General features: G+C 36.4%; 1 protein-coding gene across 1 annotated transcript in view; it reads left to right on the top strand.

Annotated features, from left to right (window-relative positions):
• The window catches only part of cachd1 (cache domain containing 1), a 55,719-nt gene that overhangs the window by 15,126 nt on the left and 20,213 nt on the right, over nucleotides 1–20,380 (top strand). The window contains exons 2-4 of the mRNA XM_043242887.1: nucleotides 6,149–6,211; nucleotides 10,947–11,095; nucleotides 17,132–17,238. Of these exons, the coding sequence (XP_043098822.1) occupies nucleotides 6,149–6,211; nucleotides 10,947–11,095; nucleotides 17,132–17,238 (319 nt within the window). The remainder of the gene's footprint in view (nucleotides 1–6,148; nucleotides 6,212–10,946; nucleotides 11,096–17,131; nucleotides 17,239–20,380) is intronic.

The following is a 20,380-nucleotide window of genomic DNA, read 5'->3' as shown; positions in this document are numbered from 1 at the left end:
GTAACTCTTTTTACAAACAGTATTGATGAATGTATGCAGGAAAGACGTTACTTACAACATATGACTTTTGACGTTTTTCTTGGCTGTTCGTAAGAATTGAAGTTATTATTTAATTAAATTGTTTATTTTTATTTCTCTTATGTAATTTCATTGGTTATACAAGAGTAAGGGAATCTACACAAATATATCTAGTGAATAAAAATCTAGTGATGTACAACGATTACTTACAACATTACTGATCACATGTATTGTGTTCACATTTTTGTGAAAATAATATATGTATTATTATTATTATTATTATTATTAATAATAAAATATATATAATTTATAAGTCACACACATGCAGTATATATTTAGAAAATATATACATATGTATATTTAATTATATAATTGATTTAATATTTAAATATATTTAATATTTAAACATAACCTTTTCTTTAAATATATACATGCATTGTGTGTATTTATATATACATAATAAACATATCCAGCACGCACACACGCCTACACACACATTCAACATATGGATGTGATTAATTGTTGCCCAGCAATAAAAGAAAAATGATGATGATAAATTAAAATTAATACATTTATACATTTTGAATGTTTAAATTGGTTGAAATCGTTTTAATTAAAAAAGAAATAATCTTTTTAGAGAAACTACATAATTGCCGGTATAAATATTGAATATCATTTTAAACATGCAATAATATGATTATGATGTACATGATATATAATATGATTTCTAGTTATGTGTTTCTGAATATTTATAAACCATGGCATTCTCTGTATGTCCATCGCACTGCAATAATAGCATGGTACTTTTTGTCAGTAAGGAATCAAAATCTGTTGCTCCGTGGTTAAATCGATAGTGCGTTTTCAGTATTCATTTGTGAGTTAATGTTACATTCAAATTGCTTTTTGGTTCTTGGCAGTGTGTGTATTAAGCATTTCCGCATATTCGGGTGCAGATGCTGAGTGCTGCCTTGTCTGTGGCTCATCCTTAGAAACTGGGAGAGGATAAGAGGGAGATGGAGAAAAAAACACATCAGAGGGCAGGGAAGGATGCCTCATTCTAGAGCAGAAGCCTTTGTAGTGCAATGAGCACATTGCTTCTGAGAGTTTGAGCGTGGGGGAGGGGGAAGGGGTGAGCGGGGTACCTGCGGCAGGAAATCGCAATAGCATCCCAGACTGGCTTCTGTTGTCTGGCCTTTCATCTTCTCTGTTTGTACCCAGTTTCCCCTGTCGCTGCCACAGCAACTAGGTGTTGTCAGCTGCAGTGAGGAAATATGGGATTTCAAGTCATATTGTCAGTTATTCTTATAAAACACATTCAATTTTCAATAGACCTACATTCAGAAAAAAACAAATAGTCGAGCCAATGATTGAAAATAAAATTACATGCAAGAGATAAATAAAGGTCATAATGAATTCTTTGGGACGTTTGAGAATAAAATTTTTTTACTCAGTTTTGCCATTTTATTGTGAAATTGTACACGTGGATTTACAGTCAGGAATTTGCTTTCGAGATGACACATGTTTTTGATAGCAGCTAATGGGGTTGCCATTTTCTGTGTTTTGGGGGAGATCAATTTAACCCGCAGCAACAGTGTAAAAGTAGGCAAATTTTGTGGTAAAACCACTGACTTGGCAACCATGGAGGCAATAGATATCTTGCAATGAATTTTTTTTTATTTACTCACCCTCATGTTGCTCCAAACCTTACAGGACCTTACTTTCCTTTTTTTCTTTAGAAAAACTAAAGAAATGTTTTGAGTGGGTCCAATTTGTGTTGTTTTTGTATTGTTACAGTGTTGAAGAATATAAAAATATAGGCTTATTATGGACAAAACGGTTAGCTCCACAGACGGTGTGAAGGTGAAAAGAAATTATAGAGGTTTCATTTTTGGCAACTGTCTCATAATGACTTATAATATTGAATTTAAAGTGCCCCTATTATGGATTTTTGAAAATGACATTTCATTCAGTGTGTAACACAGCTCTAAGTGATTGAAAACATCCTGCAAAGTTTTAAATGAAAGAGCACTCTGTGTCAAGTTATTGTCTCTCATCAGAAAGAGTTGACTCTGAATCATTGAAATTATTCATTTTTAAAACAAATCCCAAGCCATTTAATGTTGACGTCAAAATGAAACATTAGCATATTGCCAGCATTAATTTTTTCTTTGTAGCGCTAAAAGCGCTAGTGTTTTTTGACCTTTTATGCATGTCAACCTGTTGTTTGGAACTCCTAAAACCAAAACATGAACCTTTCAATACCAAAAAAAGGGTAACTATAATTATTTTTCTAATCTTAAAAATGTAATCACTTGCTTTTCCTCTGAAACAACATTTCTTGCCCAATGACATCACTTGGCTAGCCACCATATGGCCAAATATTTGTTTTAGCAAACTCTCATTCATAGTGACTTTATTATTTTATGTAACATCTACTTTTACTCCTCAAATTGGTTACAGATGAATTAAATAAAAAGGTCAGGATTTTAAGTCATTGTTATGTTTATGTTTTGCGTTGACTTACCTCAGAGCAAAAACGCATTTCTGCTGTTTAACCTATATCTTCACTGCAGTGTTAAGGGAGGGTCAGTCCAATGATTTAGACCTTGTAGGCCTAAAGAGAGGATTAAGGCACCTTTTCTGCTCATTGCGTTGTGTGAGCACACCCTTTCACTCCCTTGTACAATCCCAAATTAATGAGGATTAGCTGGATGGGCTCTGGCCTTTGAAGATGACTGAATTGCTAATAGGTTTATCCCCCTCCATCGCACCATTTTAATGGAAATGCTGCCGAGCATCAACGCCGCGGCTCCAGTGTTATTCCGCTCCCACAGCGCATCAGCTGTTTCCTCAACCAATGCCTGGAAACTTTACGGAAGAGCGTGTGCAGTTAAAATCCAATAAGCTCATCCGTGCCCATTAGCTTTGCGCAACTGCTACGAGGTATGCGGAGAATGACGGAGCACTTTTCTGTTTGTGTATTGAAATATGGACTTGACTTATGGGTTTCATTCCTAAGGTGGAGGCAATAATTGTTAAGTGGCTGCTTTTAGGCTGAGGGAGATGGCAATCTTGATATAATAAACCACCCTGCGGAGGGCTTGGTTTTAGTCAATCTCCCTGGCCGTGCCTCTGTTGAAGGGAGTGCCGGAGCCTTGACAAGCCTGGATCAAAGACAGCATGAGGTTCAGTCATTCCAGACATCTATTCAACTGCAGTCAAGATTAACCCTGGGGTTGACAAGATTAATAACCGCCCTGGACACCAAATTCTGAGCCAAAGCAGCTGCACATAGGTCTCTTTGTCCCTACTCAGTTGAACGGCGGTATGTTATTGCTTACAATCCTATAGCTTGTCATTCATTTTAATGTCAACTTGTCTGTGAGGATTAGACAATGGATAGTCCAAACTTGGAGAGGGCTTGAAGAGTCCTCTGTCGTTTTAAAAAGTTCAGGCACTGGTGGCGTAGCTTGATGCTACTCTGTTTCTTTTTGTTGTTGTAGGGCTATAGACCAAGACTTAAGTGGTCACAGATGCGACTGTAAACAATTCCAACAATAATTTAAATTCTAGTGAACGTCGGTGACGGTCGTGAAATCTTTGACTGCATATTAGTTTTGTTGTATTTTCTCCCTAAAGCAGTTGTTCTCAAACAGGGGGCCTCAGGATTTCATCAAAAATATCTTTAATCTATGTTCTGAAGATGAACGAGGTTTGGAACGACAGGAGAGTGAGTACTTAAGGACAGAATTTTCATTTTGGGGTGAACTAACCCTTTAAAATTAGACCAAACAAGAATTATGATTCCCACGATCTTGAAAAATCTAGATATATGATACCCTACTTTAAAAAAAAAAAAAACGACGAAGGGAAATTCATATCAATTAACTGAATCTTTCACACTTCAAACTCTGAAATTCCTCATCCAGAAAATCACAAACAAGTAGAAAAGTCACGGAGCTTTCAAATATTTTCGTGGTAACAAAGTCTTGGTAACAAAAATACTTTGATTCAGAGGACTCAAAAGATTCACATAACCGTTTTGTACTTGTTTGTGGGATTTATGATTTACATCAAATTCATATGGAAATAATTTAGAGTCATCATTGACTCTTTCAAACGTAAAGTCTTTTTTCAGTTACGTCCTATTCAGAATAATCTGGGAGCCTTTACTGTGATTTATACTTCAGTTTATGAATTAGTTTACATATTTACATACACAAAGCATTCAAAAAACGGTCGCTGTTTAGCACGCTTGAATAGACTTTAAAGGAAAGTTTGTTTAGGTGAAATCCTGGATCCGTAATAATAGTGTAGCACCCTGTGTTTTCTTTTTTTTTTTCAGTTTTCTTCTCAAAGACCTTCCTCTCAAGAGTTTTCACGTTTGTTGAGAGGGCTCTCAAGTTACAAGCTGCGAAATTCCTCTTTGGTCTGGGTAAAGCTGTGAAAGCCATCGGAGCAGTTCGAAAAACAAACCCACCACACCGGGGAAAGACCTGCGCTGGTGCCCGGTGTGCTATTTGTGTTTGTGCCTGTGTTTATTTTACAAGAAGGGTCTGAAATGACAAGTTTCTTCTTTCACTTAGTTTTCCACAGCTTCTGTGTCTGGAGCTTTATTCACAAAGGTGGGGCTCATCCATACATCACCCAGAGTTTGTTTTGCTTTTTATAAACATGCCCTCGTGATGAAATTCCAGGTCTTAGGTGAGTGAGGACATGTGCCTGTTTCATCATCTTTAATGTGGGTGACCACCCTGACCTCAGACACATTACACACTGACTAAAAGAGTCTCTTCTCTTCTTAAGTGTTAAAGATCATCAGTCCTCCTAACGCTGAGTGATTTTTTGGACGGGGTGGGAATCCATCAAGTTGTTATGACACATTCCGCAGCGATATTTTGTGTCAGGATTGCCATGGTAATGAGGCGCGCAAAGAGCAAATATCGTCTTTTGTGAGGAACTGTTGAGCTTGTAGGCTATTTTCGAAGGTTTACAATGGTAAGGTGTAGACATAGAAAGATTTAATTTTCCATAGCTCATTTAGCCCAGAATTGGGAGGCTTACACCGAACATCTGCAGTCTTATTTAAACAAATGTTTGGTGAGCTTTTGTGCAGTATGTAATGTGATTGTTGGCTTTAGGTGTTTATCTAGTGTTTGCGTCTACGGTGAGCGTCATGTTGGCAAAATATGTGGAACATTTAGGTGAAAGCTACTAGACGAAACTTGAAATCTTGTGATTTCTGGAAACTCTTCTATTGGTATTCAGCCATAAAAAAATTACCCTGTGCACTTTCAGTAATAAGGAGAGTTTGTAAAGAAAAAATATAATTAGTATAATTATCATCAGTGAATCACATAAGCTTAATGTTTGAGGAGAAGCTACTTTGAACTTGTAGCTTGCTGAACTAAAAGCTGCAGTCTAGTATATGGACCGAGTTGTATATTAGAATGTCTGTTGTTAACATATTGGCTGTTTATTAATACTTATTACTACCACATATTGTGCACGACTATATTCTACGTCCGTAATCCTATCAAATACCTAAACTTAACAACTTCCTTAAGCAGGAAATTAGGAGCTTGAGGCAAAAGGCCTAGTTAAGTTTAGTAAAGAACTAAAACTGAAAATAAAGCATGACCAAAGTTGCTTCACTATAAAACGGTTCATATTGAAGTCTAGTTTGTATAAGCGAGTTGAAAACTTATATATTGTTAAATGTTTCATGATAAATGGGGAAAAAAGTAATGAGTGTGTTTTTGGGTAAGAATGGTGAATAGTTTTTAATTGATTCTTTCGAATGAACTAATTTACTTGAATGAATCCCACTTTTGAGAGAGACTCTTTAGCTCTTTTTGCTGTGAAGGAAATGTAACCTTAAAAACAGTATTCTGTTGTGCTGCCTCTTGGAAATGAAGTAGGTTATTTCTGAAAAACTGTTTTACACTATTTTAAACAACTGTCAAACTACTGATAACCAAAAAAAGACATTAACCAAAAGTTCTGGTGCCTTTGGATAAATTCTGCCAAATACTCTACCTGTCATTTGCTATTTTTTCCTTTCCTTCTAGCAGCTCCTTACTTTTAATTGTCAACTTTCAGCAACTGTTCTCTGTTCTTTTCCATGCAGAGAATCTTCAACTCCTTTGTGTACACGGAGAAGACTTCAAATGGTGAAACAGAGGTGCAGCAGGTGAGTTACTGATCATCATCCCTTGATACCGAGTGCTCTCTCTGTGTGTGTGTGTGTGTGTGTGTGTGTGTGTGTGTGTGTGTGTGTGTGTGTGTGGTCTAGAGGGGCAAAGGACACCCATTAAAATTCTGCAGTTGCTGTCTGCTGTCTTTGAAGCCATCTTTGTGCTTTCTACTGCTGAAACACTAATTCCAACCTCTATTGACTGCACCATGTCCCTCCCTAACAAGCTCTGGAGAAATGAGAAGATGGTTGCTCATGCTTTAGCTCTTTCTAAAATAAATGCTTTTGGCCCATGATCAAAACTCTCTGATTAGAAACCATTTCAAAAGTCTGCGCTATTAGGAGAAGAGCTTGTTTAATTACAAACATGCCTGTCTGTCAGTATGGATAACATTTTAATAGAGCGAGACAGGAAAATTATTTGTATCACACCCATGGCATTAATGTCTATTTTAAGTTATTTTAAAATTATGTTGTCACGGTTTAATGTGGGTAATGCTGAAGTTATGAGTACACACTATTTCAGTGTAAAATGGTTACGTAAAGGATAAAAAGATTAACAAAATATAACTTTTTATCTTTTTTTCCATTTAAGTTAGAAATCATGTCAGTTGCCTCCTTGAGAATCTGTAAGTTGTAGTTTTTGTCTATACATTTGTTATACAGACTTTTTTTTTTCTTTTTTTTATGATCCCCACTTTTTGTTTTTATGCGATTTTATCTCAAAAATATTTTTTATGGTGAGATGCATTAATGAGCACAACTGTGTATATAGTGTGTGCATATGTACCATCACAGCCAAAAGAAAAACAATAATTCAGGCCACAGTAACCATGGATTTTCATTTCAGTACTTTTCCATCTGAAACTGTGGGAATGCATTTCTCTTCTCCGTCAGTTATAAGACAGTAAGCCTGTCATGCACTTGTGTGATTTATTCTTGCCATGGGCCTCTCCCTCTTGCCTACTTCAGCTTCTGTTTTTGCTGTAAGGCATAAAGAGCTTTCGATGTTAATACACTCTATTCTGACCAGCCTCAAAACAAATCAGCATGAGTGGCAGCAACTGAGCTCGTACCCTATGAATGTGTTTCTCAGCGACACATGCACACACACACACACACGCCCTGAGCAAGAACGGACAGGTTGTTACTCTTCTTCACTTGGGTTTCCGTGCCAAGAGAAGCCCTTTTGTGTGAATTCTTCGTGTATGCGGTGTCTCTCTCGCTCTCTCTCTCTCTTTCTCTCTCTCTCTCTCTCTCTCTCTCTCTCTCTCTCTCTCTCTCTCTCTCTCTCTCTCTCTCTCTCTCTCTCTCTCTCTCTCTCTCTCTCTCTCTCTCTCTCTCTCTCTCTCTCTCTCTCTCTCTCTCTCTCTCTCTCTCTCTCTCTCTCTTTCGTTCTCTCTCACCTGCAGCTATTTACCGGCTGCTGGTGAGAGATTCAGCCGATCGCTGGCAGGTTTTCCTAGTGACACCTCGACAGCTAATTGCCAAACAGGGTTTTTGGGGGTAGACGCTGATAAACCGTTCTGCCTGCTGAGGCAATCGAGACCTGAACGTGTTTGATTATGAAGTGACTCAGGCTTTGTCATGCTATAATGCCGTTTTGTTGTTCCTCATTAATTGGCACTAAATGTACTCGTATAAAAAGGGATGGAGACGTAGACGAAGAATTAAAATGATTACTTAAGAGGAGTGCGTGCATGAATGTACGAAAACTAGTTTGAGTTCAAATGGTTGATTATATACAGCAGTGTGTACACAGGGATGAGAGAAATGTAGAAATGCATTTTTATATTATTTTGCGGTATGGTAATGCACCCTAAATACAGTCTATTCTTAGCTCTGAAATCTGTATTGCATTAAATTAACCTAATTTAAGTTTCGGTTTAATAGAGCTCTTCTGTTTGTTGTCTAAAATCAGAGTGAGAATTAGCATATTCAAGAATTTGTTGAGGAATAAAAAAAGAATATGGAAATATTAATGGTTATTTTAAATAAAATGAAGTGTGTGAATTTTTGTTCTGCAACATGCATAATTGAACCATACCTCAGATTGTTAAACCGTTGTGTGTTCTTGAAAGTATAAAAAATCAAGCTTGTGTGTGTCTCAAGTGGTTTTAACCAGACATCATTTTATTCAACGTAAAAACCTTCTAAAACCCATTAGAAAGTGAACTATTCTTGCACGTTAGCCAAGAAATTTGTCGTATTTGAACAGCTTTGATTGCCATTATTTTGCAGGAGTAACATGTATGTTTATTATTTGTTATTATTGATGTATGTACAGTTATTGTGTCAGGTCTAGCACTGTAAACAAAAATAAATAAATATACATTAAAATACCGGCAGCTACGGTTGCCACAACTTTACAATAAAAACTGTGACGGCAATATAATGGTAATAGGCCTATACCAAACTACTGAAGTACTGAAATCCACTATAAACAGGTGGGGATGAATGAAAGCACCACCGTCATGGTAACACACGATACTGAAATAATGCAATAAATTTAACAACATCATATGTCAGGTAAAAGTCTAATGTACACCACCGATAAGAAGAACATTTTTTCAATTAAAAAAAACCTAAATGTGAAGTGTTATGCAAGGAATTCTGAAAATTCACAGCTATAAATCATACCATTTGTTCTTTTTTACTTCCAAAGAATCTAATTTAAACATATTTAAATAAGCAGTTAATAAAGTTATTTACTGTATAAAGTACGAAAGCTGCCGTTAACCAACTGACTGATTTTTTTTGTCTATTACTGTTCAACTCACAATGATTTTTTTTACAGCGTGGCTGCTCATGACTCCTTTTGCGCTGCTTTGTATTGTCCTTTGCTTTATTTATTGTTTTAGCTGACATTTCTAGTTGTTCTTTTATTAACCATTGTAAAGGTTATAAAATAACACGTTCACATCTGTAACTACAAATCCCATTATTCTGGGCTCCTCTAAAAAAATGTGACTTTCATCAGTTGCTCGTTTGGCAATGCTGTCAGCATCTGCCAGTCCCGTGTACATGCACACATGGTAATGAAGGCCTGGCACTGCTGTTTGTGCAAGTTGAAAAGGCACCCCAGTGGAAAATGGCACCAATTAGGATCATGTCCATGTCTTGTAGGTACACAAAGACAAAGAAAACCTGTCTTCGCCTAATGTCACCATTTTAATGAGCTAGGACACAGACAGACCTTGTGAAATACCCAAACTAATTGTCACACAGTTTGTCATAAGATATTTATGAATTAGACCACTTGACATTAACGGTAGCTTGTATGTTTCATTTTCATACAAAAAAGTAGTTGATATTGTGGATTGAGCGCGACAACCTTTTAAGCAATTATCTTTCTCCCTTTTTCAAGACAGTTGAAAGTTTGATTAGATTCTACAAAATTAGATACGTGGTTGGTTAGTGCTATTTTCTGACATGCCTGAAGTGGGGATGTTTCCCTTGGATCGTGAACTTGAAAGAATAACATTGAAGTTTAGCATTAATGGCTGAAACAGTCAGCTCATTGGATGTTCACAGTTAATGGGTCATGGTACATTTCTCCAATCCATGACTTGGAAAAAGAGATTTATCATTTGATTTTGTTTTAAAATTCAAGTCCTCCGTAAAAGTTGTTGTCGTTTATGCAAGATTGGAACATCACTGTATGTTTTGGTTTTACTGCAACATCTGGTGAAAAGAAAATGGCTCATGTGTCAGTAATTTACAGAAACCCTTAGCTGAGCTGCTGCTCTAGTTAATAACTTTCTCCAGGGAGCTTCGGCCTGCAACGGGTAAACCAGAATTCACAGAAACAAAGTTAATCAGCCGTAACTACTTCACACGACTGCAGTATAGACCCAAAGCTAAAACAACATCCCAGATTTTTGAAACCTCTTCTGGTTTATGAACTCAGTTTTTCCTTATAGCACCAAACCATTTTCCCAGTGCCTGTGGCACTGCAGTGGCTGACAATGCATGTCTAATGGTGATCGATTACTAGTCTCCAAGGTTAGTTCAAGCTCTCTTTGATGTAGAGTGCAGGACTAGATTTGGAAAGCGAATTAATCTCAGCTTATTTCACAGGACTAATGGAAAGGGAGTTCTCAAACAAGACGTGTGTACATCAAAGTGATTTTTCATTAATTTATACTATGTTTATAAAAAGGACAGCATTGATTCGAGAGGTCATCTCAAACCAAAGGCACCAAAATAAATTCTCAAACAGTTCGGTCTCATTTGGAAACACTGGAATACTAATATAAATTAATTATTGTTTAAATAATCATTTTTTATTTTAGTTTTTTTGTTTGCCGAAAAATGAAAATAGTGTTTGAAATTGAAACAGCATTGACATTTTTTACCAAAATAATTGGGTGGCAAAAATTAAAGCTAATCTAAACCTAAAAATTAAAACTGACATCATTTACTCTTGAGTTGTTTAAATATTATATTTTGAAGAGTGTTGGTGATCTGATAATATGTAGGAAAAAAAACAACTTGGCTTCTGTCAACTGTTTGGATTTATTTAGCATAGAATATCAGTGTATATCCAATGTCAGAATTGTGTTTAACACAACTCATGCAGGTTTGGAGGAAGTCGGAGTAAATAATGACGGTTTTTCATTTTTTGTGAGCTAAATTGAACCCCTATATAGTAGTTTACCTGCTTATCAGGAACACAATATTGAAATGCGCTGTGCATATATATTAATACATCTGTTTTCATTGTTTTCAGCTAGCAAAAAAGATCCGTGAGAAGTTTAACCGGTATCTGGATGTGGTGAACAGGAACAAGCAGGTGGTGGAAGCGTCTTACACAGCCCACCTCACATCCCCCCTCACAGCCATCCAGGACTGCTGCACCATCCCTCCCTCCATGATGGAGTGAGTACTCATTTATTACTCCTTTCATGTAACTTTTTCCCCCTCCACAGCACCTTTAAGTGCATTTAAAGCATGTGTGAATGTGAAGTCTGTGTCATCGTTGTTTGATTAGTTTACTGATTTTACCGTGTGCATGTGTAATGGGTGTGACTAAGCTTATGTGAATGAGGAACGCATTTTTAAATGCCACAAACGTTGCGTTTAAATCACCGAAAGGGAATGATTAGTTAGCTCAGCCGTCAGACTGCCCTTTCAAACCTAATCTCTCTCTCTCTCATGGCAGTTTGCAGAGTTCTTGCTGCATCTTTTGTCTGCTTTGTGTCTTAACTGTCCCTCCCTTCTGTCTGACTCTGTCTTACACATCCAGACACATCATGTTTGGCTCTACTTCTCTGAATTTTCATCTTCTCTGCAACCCTTTATCTCTGTCTGGAGGATGTTCGCCATCGTCCGTTGACCTTCTCGGCTATGTCTTTTTCACATATTATCGGTATATATTTTTTCCTGACTGCATCCCTTCACTATCATTTGACATTTTTTTCCGGTTCTGCTGGTTATACAAATGAATAATTTTTCCTCTACATTTGCTTTACCATTGCGTGTATGCTTCAGCCTTTAGCTCCATTTTTTATTTTTAAGAAATGTATTCTTTTTCAGTAAGAATGCATTGAGCTTTCTATTAATCAGAGCATTTTTTTTTCTTGAACCAAGTCAAAACCTTAAAAGGATTTCTGAAGAATCATGCGACTCTGAAGACTGCACTAATGACTGTTGAAAATTTTCAGCTTTGTCATCACAGAAATAAATTACATTAAAATGGAACACAGATGTTTTAAATTGAAATAATATTTCACAATATTAATGTTTTTTTTTTACTGTGACCAATTAAAGGCCAGCCCTGGTGAGCATAAAATACTTCTTTCAAAAACAAAAAAAAAAAGCAATTTTTTTTTCCTTTGAGATAAAGTTTGTGTTTGTCAAAAAAGTGCAGGAAATGTGCAGTTCTCAAAGAGCTGTTTTGGAAAATGTCTCTGTCCCCAAGGCACAGAAACATCTTTTACGATGTGTTGAAGGGATGTAAAATTACAGTAGGCGTTTAGAAGACTACAAATAGAAGTTTACTTCAGGTTTTCCAGTATGTCATCCAGTGTCCAGTATCAAAGTCAGTGTATCACCTGAGGCTTGATGAAAAAGCATAAAAGAGCTAGCTAGGAGCTGCTTTATCCTACAAGACAACACTTGGATGTATTTATGAATGACACATCACTTGGCTTAAACCTTCACACACCTGCCCAATCAACTCATCGATGTTTATGTAACCGCCTCTTCAGGTTTTCTCAACAAAGGAATGTATTATACACCGCCTTGATATTATCATGTTACATCCTGTTTGTGAGTTTTTGAAAAGGCTTTCATTATGACAGCATGATGAACAATATAATGTACATTTTTCAAAACTAGAAGTGAAGAGTACTTGTGAAGAGTGAAGGGACAAGTAGGTTTGCAGAATAATCCAGACATATCAGTGATCTCTAGTAAAGCCTTTTTTTTTTTTGCTTGAGGGTGGTCTACCCTTATGGTGCGTATAGCGCATTGATATCTTGTGACCTGCCGCGTCCAATCAAAGTTGTTCTTCAGTTAACTCTGTGGCCATCTTGGTAATGTTTTCTTTGCAAAACTAGGTTTTTTTTTTTCAGACAAGGTTTTTTAGAGATTTAAAGTTTCCATATGACATCTGCTCCGGCATTGTGTCCTCTATCAGACCTCAGTTCAGCTGCCCTCATAAAGCCCAGTCACGGCCGAAAGATCAAATGTTTCGCACCATATCGATGTCACATCCCCATCATACATCCCAGCGGTGTCTGTTCTCCCATGAGCGCTGACCTCTGGCACAGGAGAATGCTTTAATCAACACTCACCCCCACTGCCTTCTGCTACACTTAACCAGCGATGAAGCCATCTAGAAATAGCCCCTTACTCAGGACTCATGTGATCGACTTCTCTCTCTCTCTCTCTGCTTAGGGGGATTTAAGTGTCGGTGCATTGCCCAAAGGATGGTCTGCAAAACTAATGATGTTGAAGTGTGTGCATGTGGAGTCTACAGCCTCCACATGCACATGTGATAAGTCTACAGCCGTTATCACTGGTACTAAGGAAATACCATGTTTTTTTTGGACCGTGGTAATGCCATAATATTCTTTGAAGTACTTTAGGTGCCATCTAAACATCACGACGCACATGTATGGTTATGAAACCAGTATAATTTTCAGCCTTTTAAGGATATTCGAATTTCCAAATTCTGTTCTTTTAAACTTTCTGTTCAATTTTGCTAAAATATTTGAATGCAAGTAGATTGATGTTAATTTTAAACACAGTGTATGTTCAAACAGTAATATTAAGGTATATATAAATACAGTTATTGAAATTGTAATAATATTTCACAATATTACTGTTTTACTGTAATTTTGATCAAACAAATTTCTCAAATGATTAATTGCATGCCAAAATAAGATTAACACAATGTGTTTATACTTTATATATTTATTATGTGTGTGTATATATATATATATATATATATATATATATATATATATATATATATATATATATATATATATATATATATATATATATATATATATATATATAAAAACGTGTGTATATATATGTTTTTTAAGAAAAATATGTTGTGTTTTTATATTACAAATATATGTATTTAATATCAAATATGACAATATTAATGTATAAACTATGTATAAAATATATAACAGTATTGTAAAAAATACTGTATGTTTGTGAATTTATATTTGCATAATATACACAGCACGCATACATATAATGTAAACAAACTTTTATTTTGGAAAATTTTACCACATTAGTGAGGCAGTTTCTTTCCAAAAAGTATGTGTATGTATGTATGTATGTATGTATGTATGTATGTATATATATATATATATATATGTATATATATATATATATATATATATGTATATATATATGTATATATATATATATATATATATGTATATATGTATATATATATATATATATGTATATATGTATGTATGTATATATATATATGTATATATATATATATATGTATGTATATATATATATATATATGTATGTATGTATATATATATATATATATATATATATATAGTTCTAACATTTCTTATACTAGGTTCTAACATTTCTTGACTAGGGTTTCTTCACCCCCAAACAAACTCTCATTCTCTTTATTTCCTCTTTTCCCTCTTTCACTCTTTTTCTCATTCCCTGTTAACTGTTAATCCGGTCTGTATCTCCCAATCCTTTTGGAGCCAGACCGTTTGGACAAACTGAGCCTGAGCTAATAAAGACGGCGTTACTGTGTGTGAGAGAGAGAGAGGGATGCAGAAAAGGGGCGTGAAGAGGGGCTTAAGTCACCATAAAGGGGTCTTAAACGCTGCTCTGCCGGACTGCATGCTTTCCCGAGTCCATGCAGGGCAAAATAGGGAACCTCTTTTCCCATAATCCCCCTTGAGCCTCCCTCTTAACTCTCGGAGACCGCTGTGCTAATGAAGCCTGCTCTGATAGACGCAGTGAGACTGTAAGTGTGTGTGTGTGTGTGACAGACAGAGCTGATACCGCAGTGGTACGTGCATCTTATCTTAGCCGCGTGGCGAGACGTCACCGATCTGCCAGCACTCTATTAGCTGTGGAATAAAATCACAGGGGCTTTTTCTTGTCACTGTCAAACATGAAGTGCCACTAAATGAGGAGTTCATCTCGGTACATGAGGACACCACTTTGTTTAGTTTAATATTAAGAGGCTAAAAGCGTTTGCTGCTCATAAACTGTATTAATAAAGAGATATTAGGCTAATGACCGTGTTCAGACACAGATTAGACTTTCTTCTAGAAATGCTTTTGTAATGCGTTGTAATGCTTGATTGTAGATTTAAGTCACCTGATATATTACGTGAAATTTTTTTTTTTTTTGGCCAAGTGTTCATTTCCTTTGTGTCAGTTATAACATCTAACAAACAAAAAAAAAATACAGTATATTAATTATATTATTATTTCTTTTAAAAATGGTAAACTGGTACATGCATTTTGTAAACTGCATCATATGTTTAAAATAAATGTATTATTATTTCTTTAAATATAAGGAGAGAAATGAAACGCATGTTTCTAACGTAACTGGCACCATAGTCATAATTATTGTATAAATTTTCAACAATCAAACTCCCATTTAATTGGAATTTTTAGTTTTAACGGTTGAGATCGTAAAGGTTGGCCTCAATTTTAGAATAATTTATTATGTGGACTGAAATCGTACGCTTTGAAATTGAAATGTGTAATTAGAAATGAGCAGCTGATGTGTTTCAAGTTCTTGGTTATTTTCAGTCAGGCGCGTTTTACACACCATTCAAGCCGAACAATACCTGAGGGCTTGTTTTTCCATTCATTCTTTAACCCCCCCCTTCCTCATTCTTTCTGAATGTTTTTGCACAGGCCCTAATTTGCATATTGAACCCAAAATCAAACAAGTCTCTATAAGTTTCCAGCTTTTATTCAATATATATTTTCTCGCTCGTTCTCCCCCAACCCCGTTTCCCTTTTGCTCGCTTGCTCTCCCGTCTTTTTTCTGATGTAAAATTCAAAGCAGCTTGCAAATTTATTTTTTATCTAGCACATTTGCTTTGCCACCACATGTAAAGTGTGTTGAAGGAGAATTCTAATGACTAGGGCCTGATGGGAATTAAATGTCTGAAGTTCAAAGCGCTTTGCACATCACAGCAGCCGTCAATCAAACCGCAGCCCCGCTCCGGCTCTGTGAGACGACGATAATGGGGAGAGAGAAATGAACCCGATGGTGAGAAAGACACTAGTTTAGTAATGGGTGAAGGAAAAGAACACACCTAGTACATGTGGCAAAGGACAAATGCGATGCATTTAGGGGATAGCAGCAAAGAACGGGGAGGATATATGCAGTATCTTCTGTCAGAATAGGCTCGGTTGGCGGATGATGAGGAAATGATGGCTAGAGCTTGTTATAGAGATAGTGTGTGTGTGTGCAGCAGTGTTTTCGTTAAGTCATAAGGGAGATGAAAGCGAGTGTGGCAGTGCAGGATCTCTGGAGACACTGCTTAGATCAGTGCTCGATTAGTGCAGGCAGAGACCTGAAACGGCAGCACGGGCGGCTATAAAATATGATTTGTTTGCAGCACATTCTGAATAGACAAGACTCATGATTGTTAATGATAAATTTGGCCGAGTTCCTGAACAATAATGCCCACTGTGCCACTAATCAATGCTGTCAACATGGAATCGACCATATAACTCTGCACATTACATTGGCTTGTTATGAGCCAAGTCAAATAGACGTACGTTTCAGTATGAACACTAAAATACTAAATGTTAATGTGGAAATATGATTTGATATTTCGTTCTTAAATGTAATAGTACGATTTTTTTTTGTGTGTGTGTATTGTTTTCAGGATTCTTTGATTAATTGTGAGTTTGAAAGAGTTTTTTCCTGCATTAAAAACCTCACTTTTAACTCAATTTAATGCATATATGCTGAATAAAATATTTTTCAATAAATATTTATAAGAATCTTAGCAGTTCAGTTTCTTTTTATATTTATATATTTATATTTTATATATAAATTTGCCTCTTCATGCCTGTCTAAAAGTGTTGGATGCTGTGAATAAAATCAAAAGGGTTCTCCCATCTGCTCTTCGTCATCCTTCTCTCCCCTCAGACTGCATCCCTCCATCTTTCTCTTTCATCTTCAGCACAAGAGCTGTGCAGCTGGTAGAAATAGATATCGACGCAGTCTTCCTCAGGGGGTTTTTACCACACAACTGTAAAAGCTGTTATTATAGAATAAGAAACACTTCAGCTTCATTTTTGTTCACGACCGAGGCCTTGAACAAACTGAACAGTCAGCGCTCAAGTACTAAACCGTGTTTTCTTCAGTGTCACTTTCTAATTATCGCTGGTTAAAAGAATCTGTAGTGATGTACTGTCTTCTCTCTGATTTCAGATTTGATGGTAATTTTAACACCAATGTTTCGAAGACCATCAGCTGTGATCGTCTCTCCCCTACCGTCAATAGTCGAGCTTTCAACCCAGGACGAGACCTCAACTCTGGTTTGTATAAAACACACACACACACAGTGTCTAAGCTTCAAAAACCCAAAGCCAATTTTCACTTATCCAGCTGCTGCCATAGCAACCATTTGCAAAGAACAATATTGCTTTCCTGACGTCAAATCTTCAAAGATTTTTTTGGCCTTTAGAGTGAGACAAAAAATGAACAAGGCTGTTGAATATGTGACCTTGCTCATTTGCTTGTGGAAATGCTTTATGTTCTCTCCTCTCATCTCTGTTTTTATTCCTTTCCCTTTTAAGTGACCACAGCTTTGTAACGCTGTGCTCTTTCCCCCATTCATACCTGCTCTACCTCACTAATTGGGAAGTGTATGTTTTTATCACTTTATACACAGCGCCGGTTTCAACAGATCAGATACATCAGTGTTTTTGCAGTGGGAAAGCCTCCCGAGCCTCTAGTTTATACACAAGATAAAGGAATACCAAGTCAGCATATTCAGTATAACATTTGGAACGGATTAAGTGGTTGGTCTGAATCCAACTGATAACTTGATTTCTTTCAATAAAGATGTTTAAAATAATCCGATTATATTGTGAATTGGATTACATAGGTCCCCCGTTATACATTTCACTATTAAAACTTTAGTATAGTAGTTACTTATAAGCATGCATTTTACTAGTATATTGGCTGATACTTATAAAGAACATATTAATGGTTTATTCTCAACCCTACCCATAACTAAACTTAACTACCTATTAATAAGCAGCCCATTTGGATTTTGAGACAAAAGTCACAGTTGATAGTTAGTTAATAGTGAGAACTGGTCTATAAACCAAAGGGTCACCAACAGATTCATTACACTAACAGCAATTTTTTTCGGCACCTTGGTTCAGACTCTCCTTTCTTCTGGCCTCACACGCTCACTCTCCATCCAGAACAGATTATCTCAATTCATCTTCATACAGATGCTTATTTTTGTAAGGCAGTCATCAGGAGTTCATGTTACCACTCTCCTTCCATTTGTCACTGAACACTGACCCTGCTAACCATGCAGGCAGTCATCGGTCATATTTGATCCCTGTTAGTCTAAACACTGATGAAAAGAGGGGGTAGAGGGAGAAAACAGACAATCAAGAGGGAGGAAAAACCTTGAGTATAGAGTGATGAGAGAGAAAGAGAGAGATAATGTTGTGTTTGAGTGTGATGTGATGTCTTTGATTTAGTTTGTAGGGTTGGTTCCTATTTCCCAACACATCCCCCTTTGGTGTCCTTTCTTTCACCCCTTACTCCTCTTCATATCTCTGTCTGTTTATTTTTCAGTTTCCTCGACTGTCATAAGGCTGCGTCTCAACTTTATGAGCACTGAAAGTCTGTTCTTATTTCATTGCTGACAGAATAAAAAGTTCACCCAAAGATGAAAATTCGGTCATTATTTAGTTACCCTCGTGTTTTTCCATCTTTTTCCGATCTTTTTTCATTTTACAGCACGGGGCAGCGTTAAAATAGTCCATGAGTTGTTTGACTGTAATTTTATTAAACTACGAGAACACTTTTTGTGCACAAAGAAAACCAAAATTGTATTAAATGATTTCTTCTCTTCCGTAAATTTTTGGAGAGTACCGCAACTTATGCTGCCATTTTTTTAAGAAATAAATACTTTTAAGCAGCACAGATCCATCAAACAGTAATGTTATAAGACTTTTCTATTCTAAGTAAATGCTAAAAAAAAAAGATTTTTACATTACGGTTTTACAGTTAGCTTTCAATTAGCGTAGCCTAATAGCTTAGCATAGCAGTAATCATTAATAAAAAACACTTGATTATCACAATAATGCTGCTATCAGGTTGAGGATATCATTTCTTTGTGGTCAGTTTTAGCCTCAAAAACATGAGAAAATGTGCACTTTTATTATTTAGTGTTTATTATCTGTGACGTACTATTTAGATTCACAGCGTACTTTAGACACAGCTTTTGGTTCATCAGTGTCACTGTTATGAACAGCAATGCACAGCTATTCCCATTGGTTAGATGAGAGAGAGTTTAAATGAGGAAGAGGCAAATGCAACTATTTTCGGAGTTAAAAATAACCCTGAAATCGACAGCACTGCGAGCGAGAAGAAAAATGCAGCATTCGGCGAAGGTTTAAAGTGAAACGAAGGGGTGTCGCATCACATCTCTGCTTCTCAGCTACTCTAAACACGGGATGCTGGATTAAGCTCTCTGGGGCGGCACACGCGTATGATTTTTAAAGCTGTCAACATGCTGTAAAGTTCCTGTTTATACTTTGGGTATGGATTGATGGCTCATTTGTGGTTGGGACGCCTGTTCATGCTTAGCATCCATTTTTCTTCTTTTGCAGGTTTCCGCAGCAATGTGATGAACTACGTTTATTTTGAACATAATTAGAAAAGGCCAAAGCTAGTGTTTACTCTAAACCTCTACTTCTCTCATTATTTTTATATTTTATTACATTATGTAATATTGGCCTAAACATTTACTTTGCTTTTAAGAAGAGGCCAAAGGGTTATACAAAAGATATAAAAAAAAAGAGGTTAATTTAATTTTATATTACATTTTTTTTCATTACTTTTTACATTTTATTGCATTTATATAATATTGGCTTTGTATTGTTTGAGTTAACATTTTGAATCACTTGAACCACTTAAAGATGTCGCCATGTTTAAGTGGAATGAGTGAATTGCAGTTTATTTATTTGACCCAGGTAACCTCCCGTAGCCCACATTCATCCTTTTTATGTGGCTTAAAATCAGCTTTTTCTGTCTTTCTTAGTTTTTTAGTTTTAGTACAAAAGATCCAAATAACATTCCTAAAGTACGTTCTTAAAAAGGATCAAACATGTAATCGGACTTATGCCCTCTTGAATACCTCCACTGCCTCTCTTTCAGTTGTAGATCTTCTTTTCCTGTCTTTTCTTGTTCTTTCCCCCACTTTCCTTCACTTCCCGGCTCCTGTTAAGTAAATAAACGCTGGAATTGATGGCAGCAGAGTGGTGATCGCTGTGCTCCTCGAGTGTTTGGAAAGGATCAGCTTGTCTGGGCTCGGGCCGTCACACAGCTGGGACTGTTCAACTGACACGAAAACCTACAGCTGCCTGCTTCAAATGCCCTCCACATTCATATAGATCCATGCCGCATGGCATATTAAATTAGTTCTGGGTG

Source organism: Puntigrus tetrazona, chromosome 6 (assembly GCF_018831695.1).
Source record: "Puntigrus tetrazona isolate hp1 chromosome 6, ASM1883169v1, whole genome shotgun sequence".
Lineage (NCBI taxonomy): Eukaryota > Metazoa > Chordata > Actinopteri > Cypriniformes > Cyprinidae > Puntigrus > Puntigrus tetrazona.
This window is presented reverse-complemented; position numbering and strand designations above follow the sequence as displayed.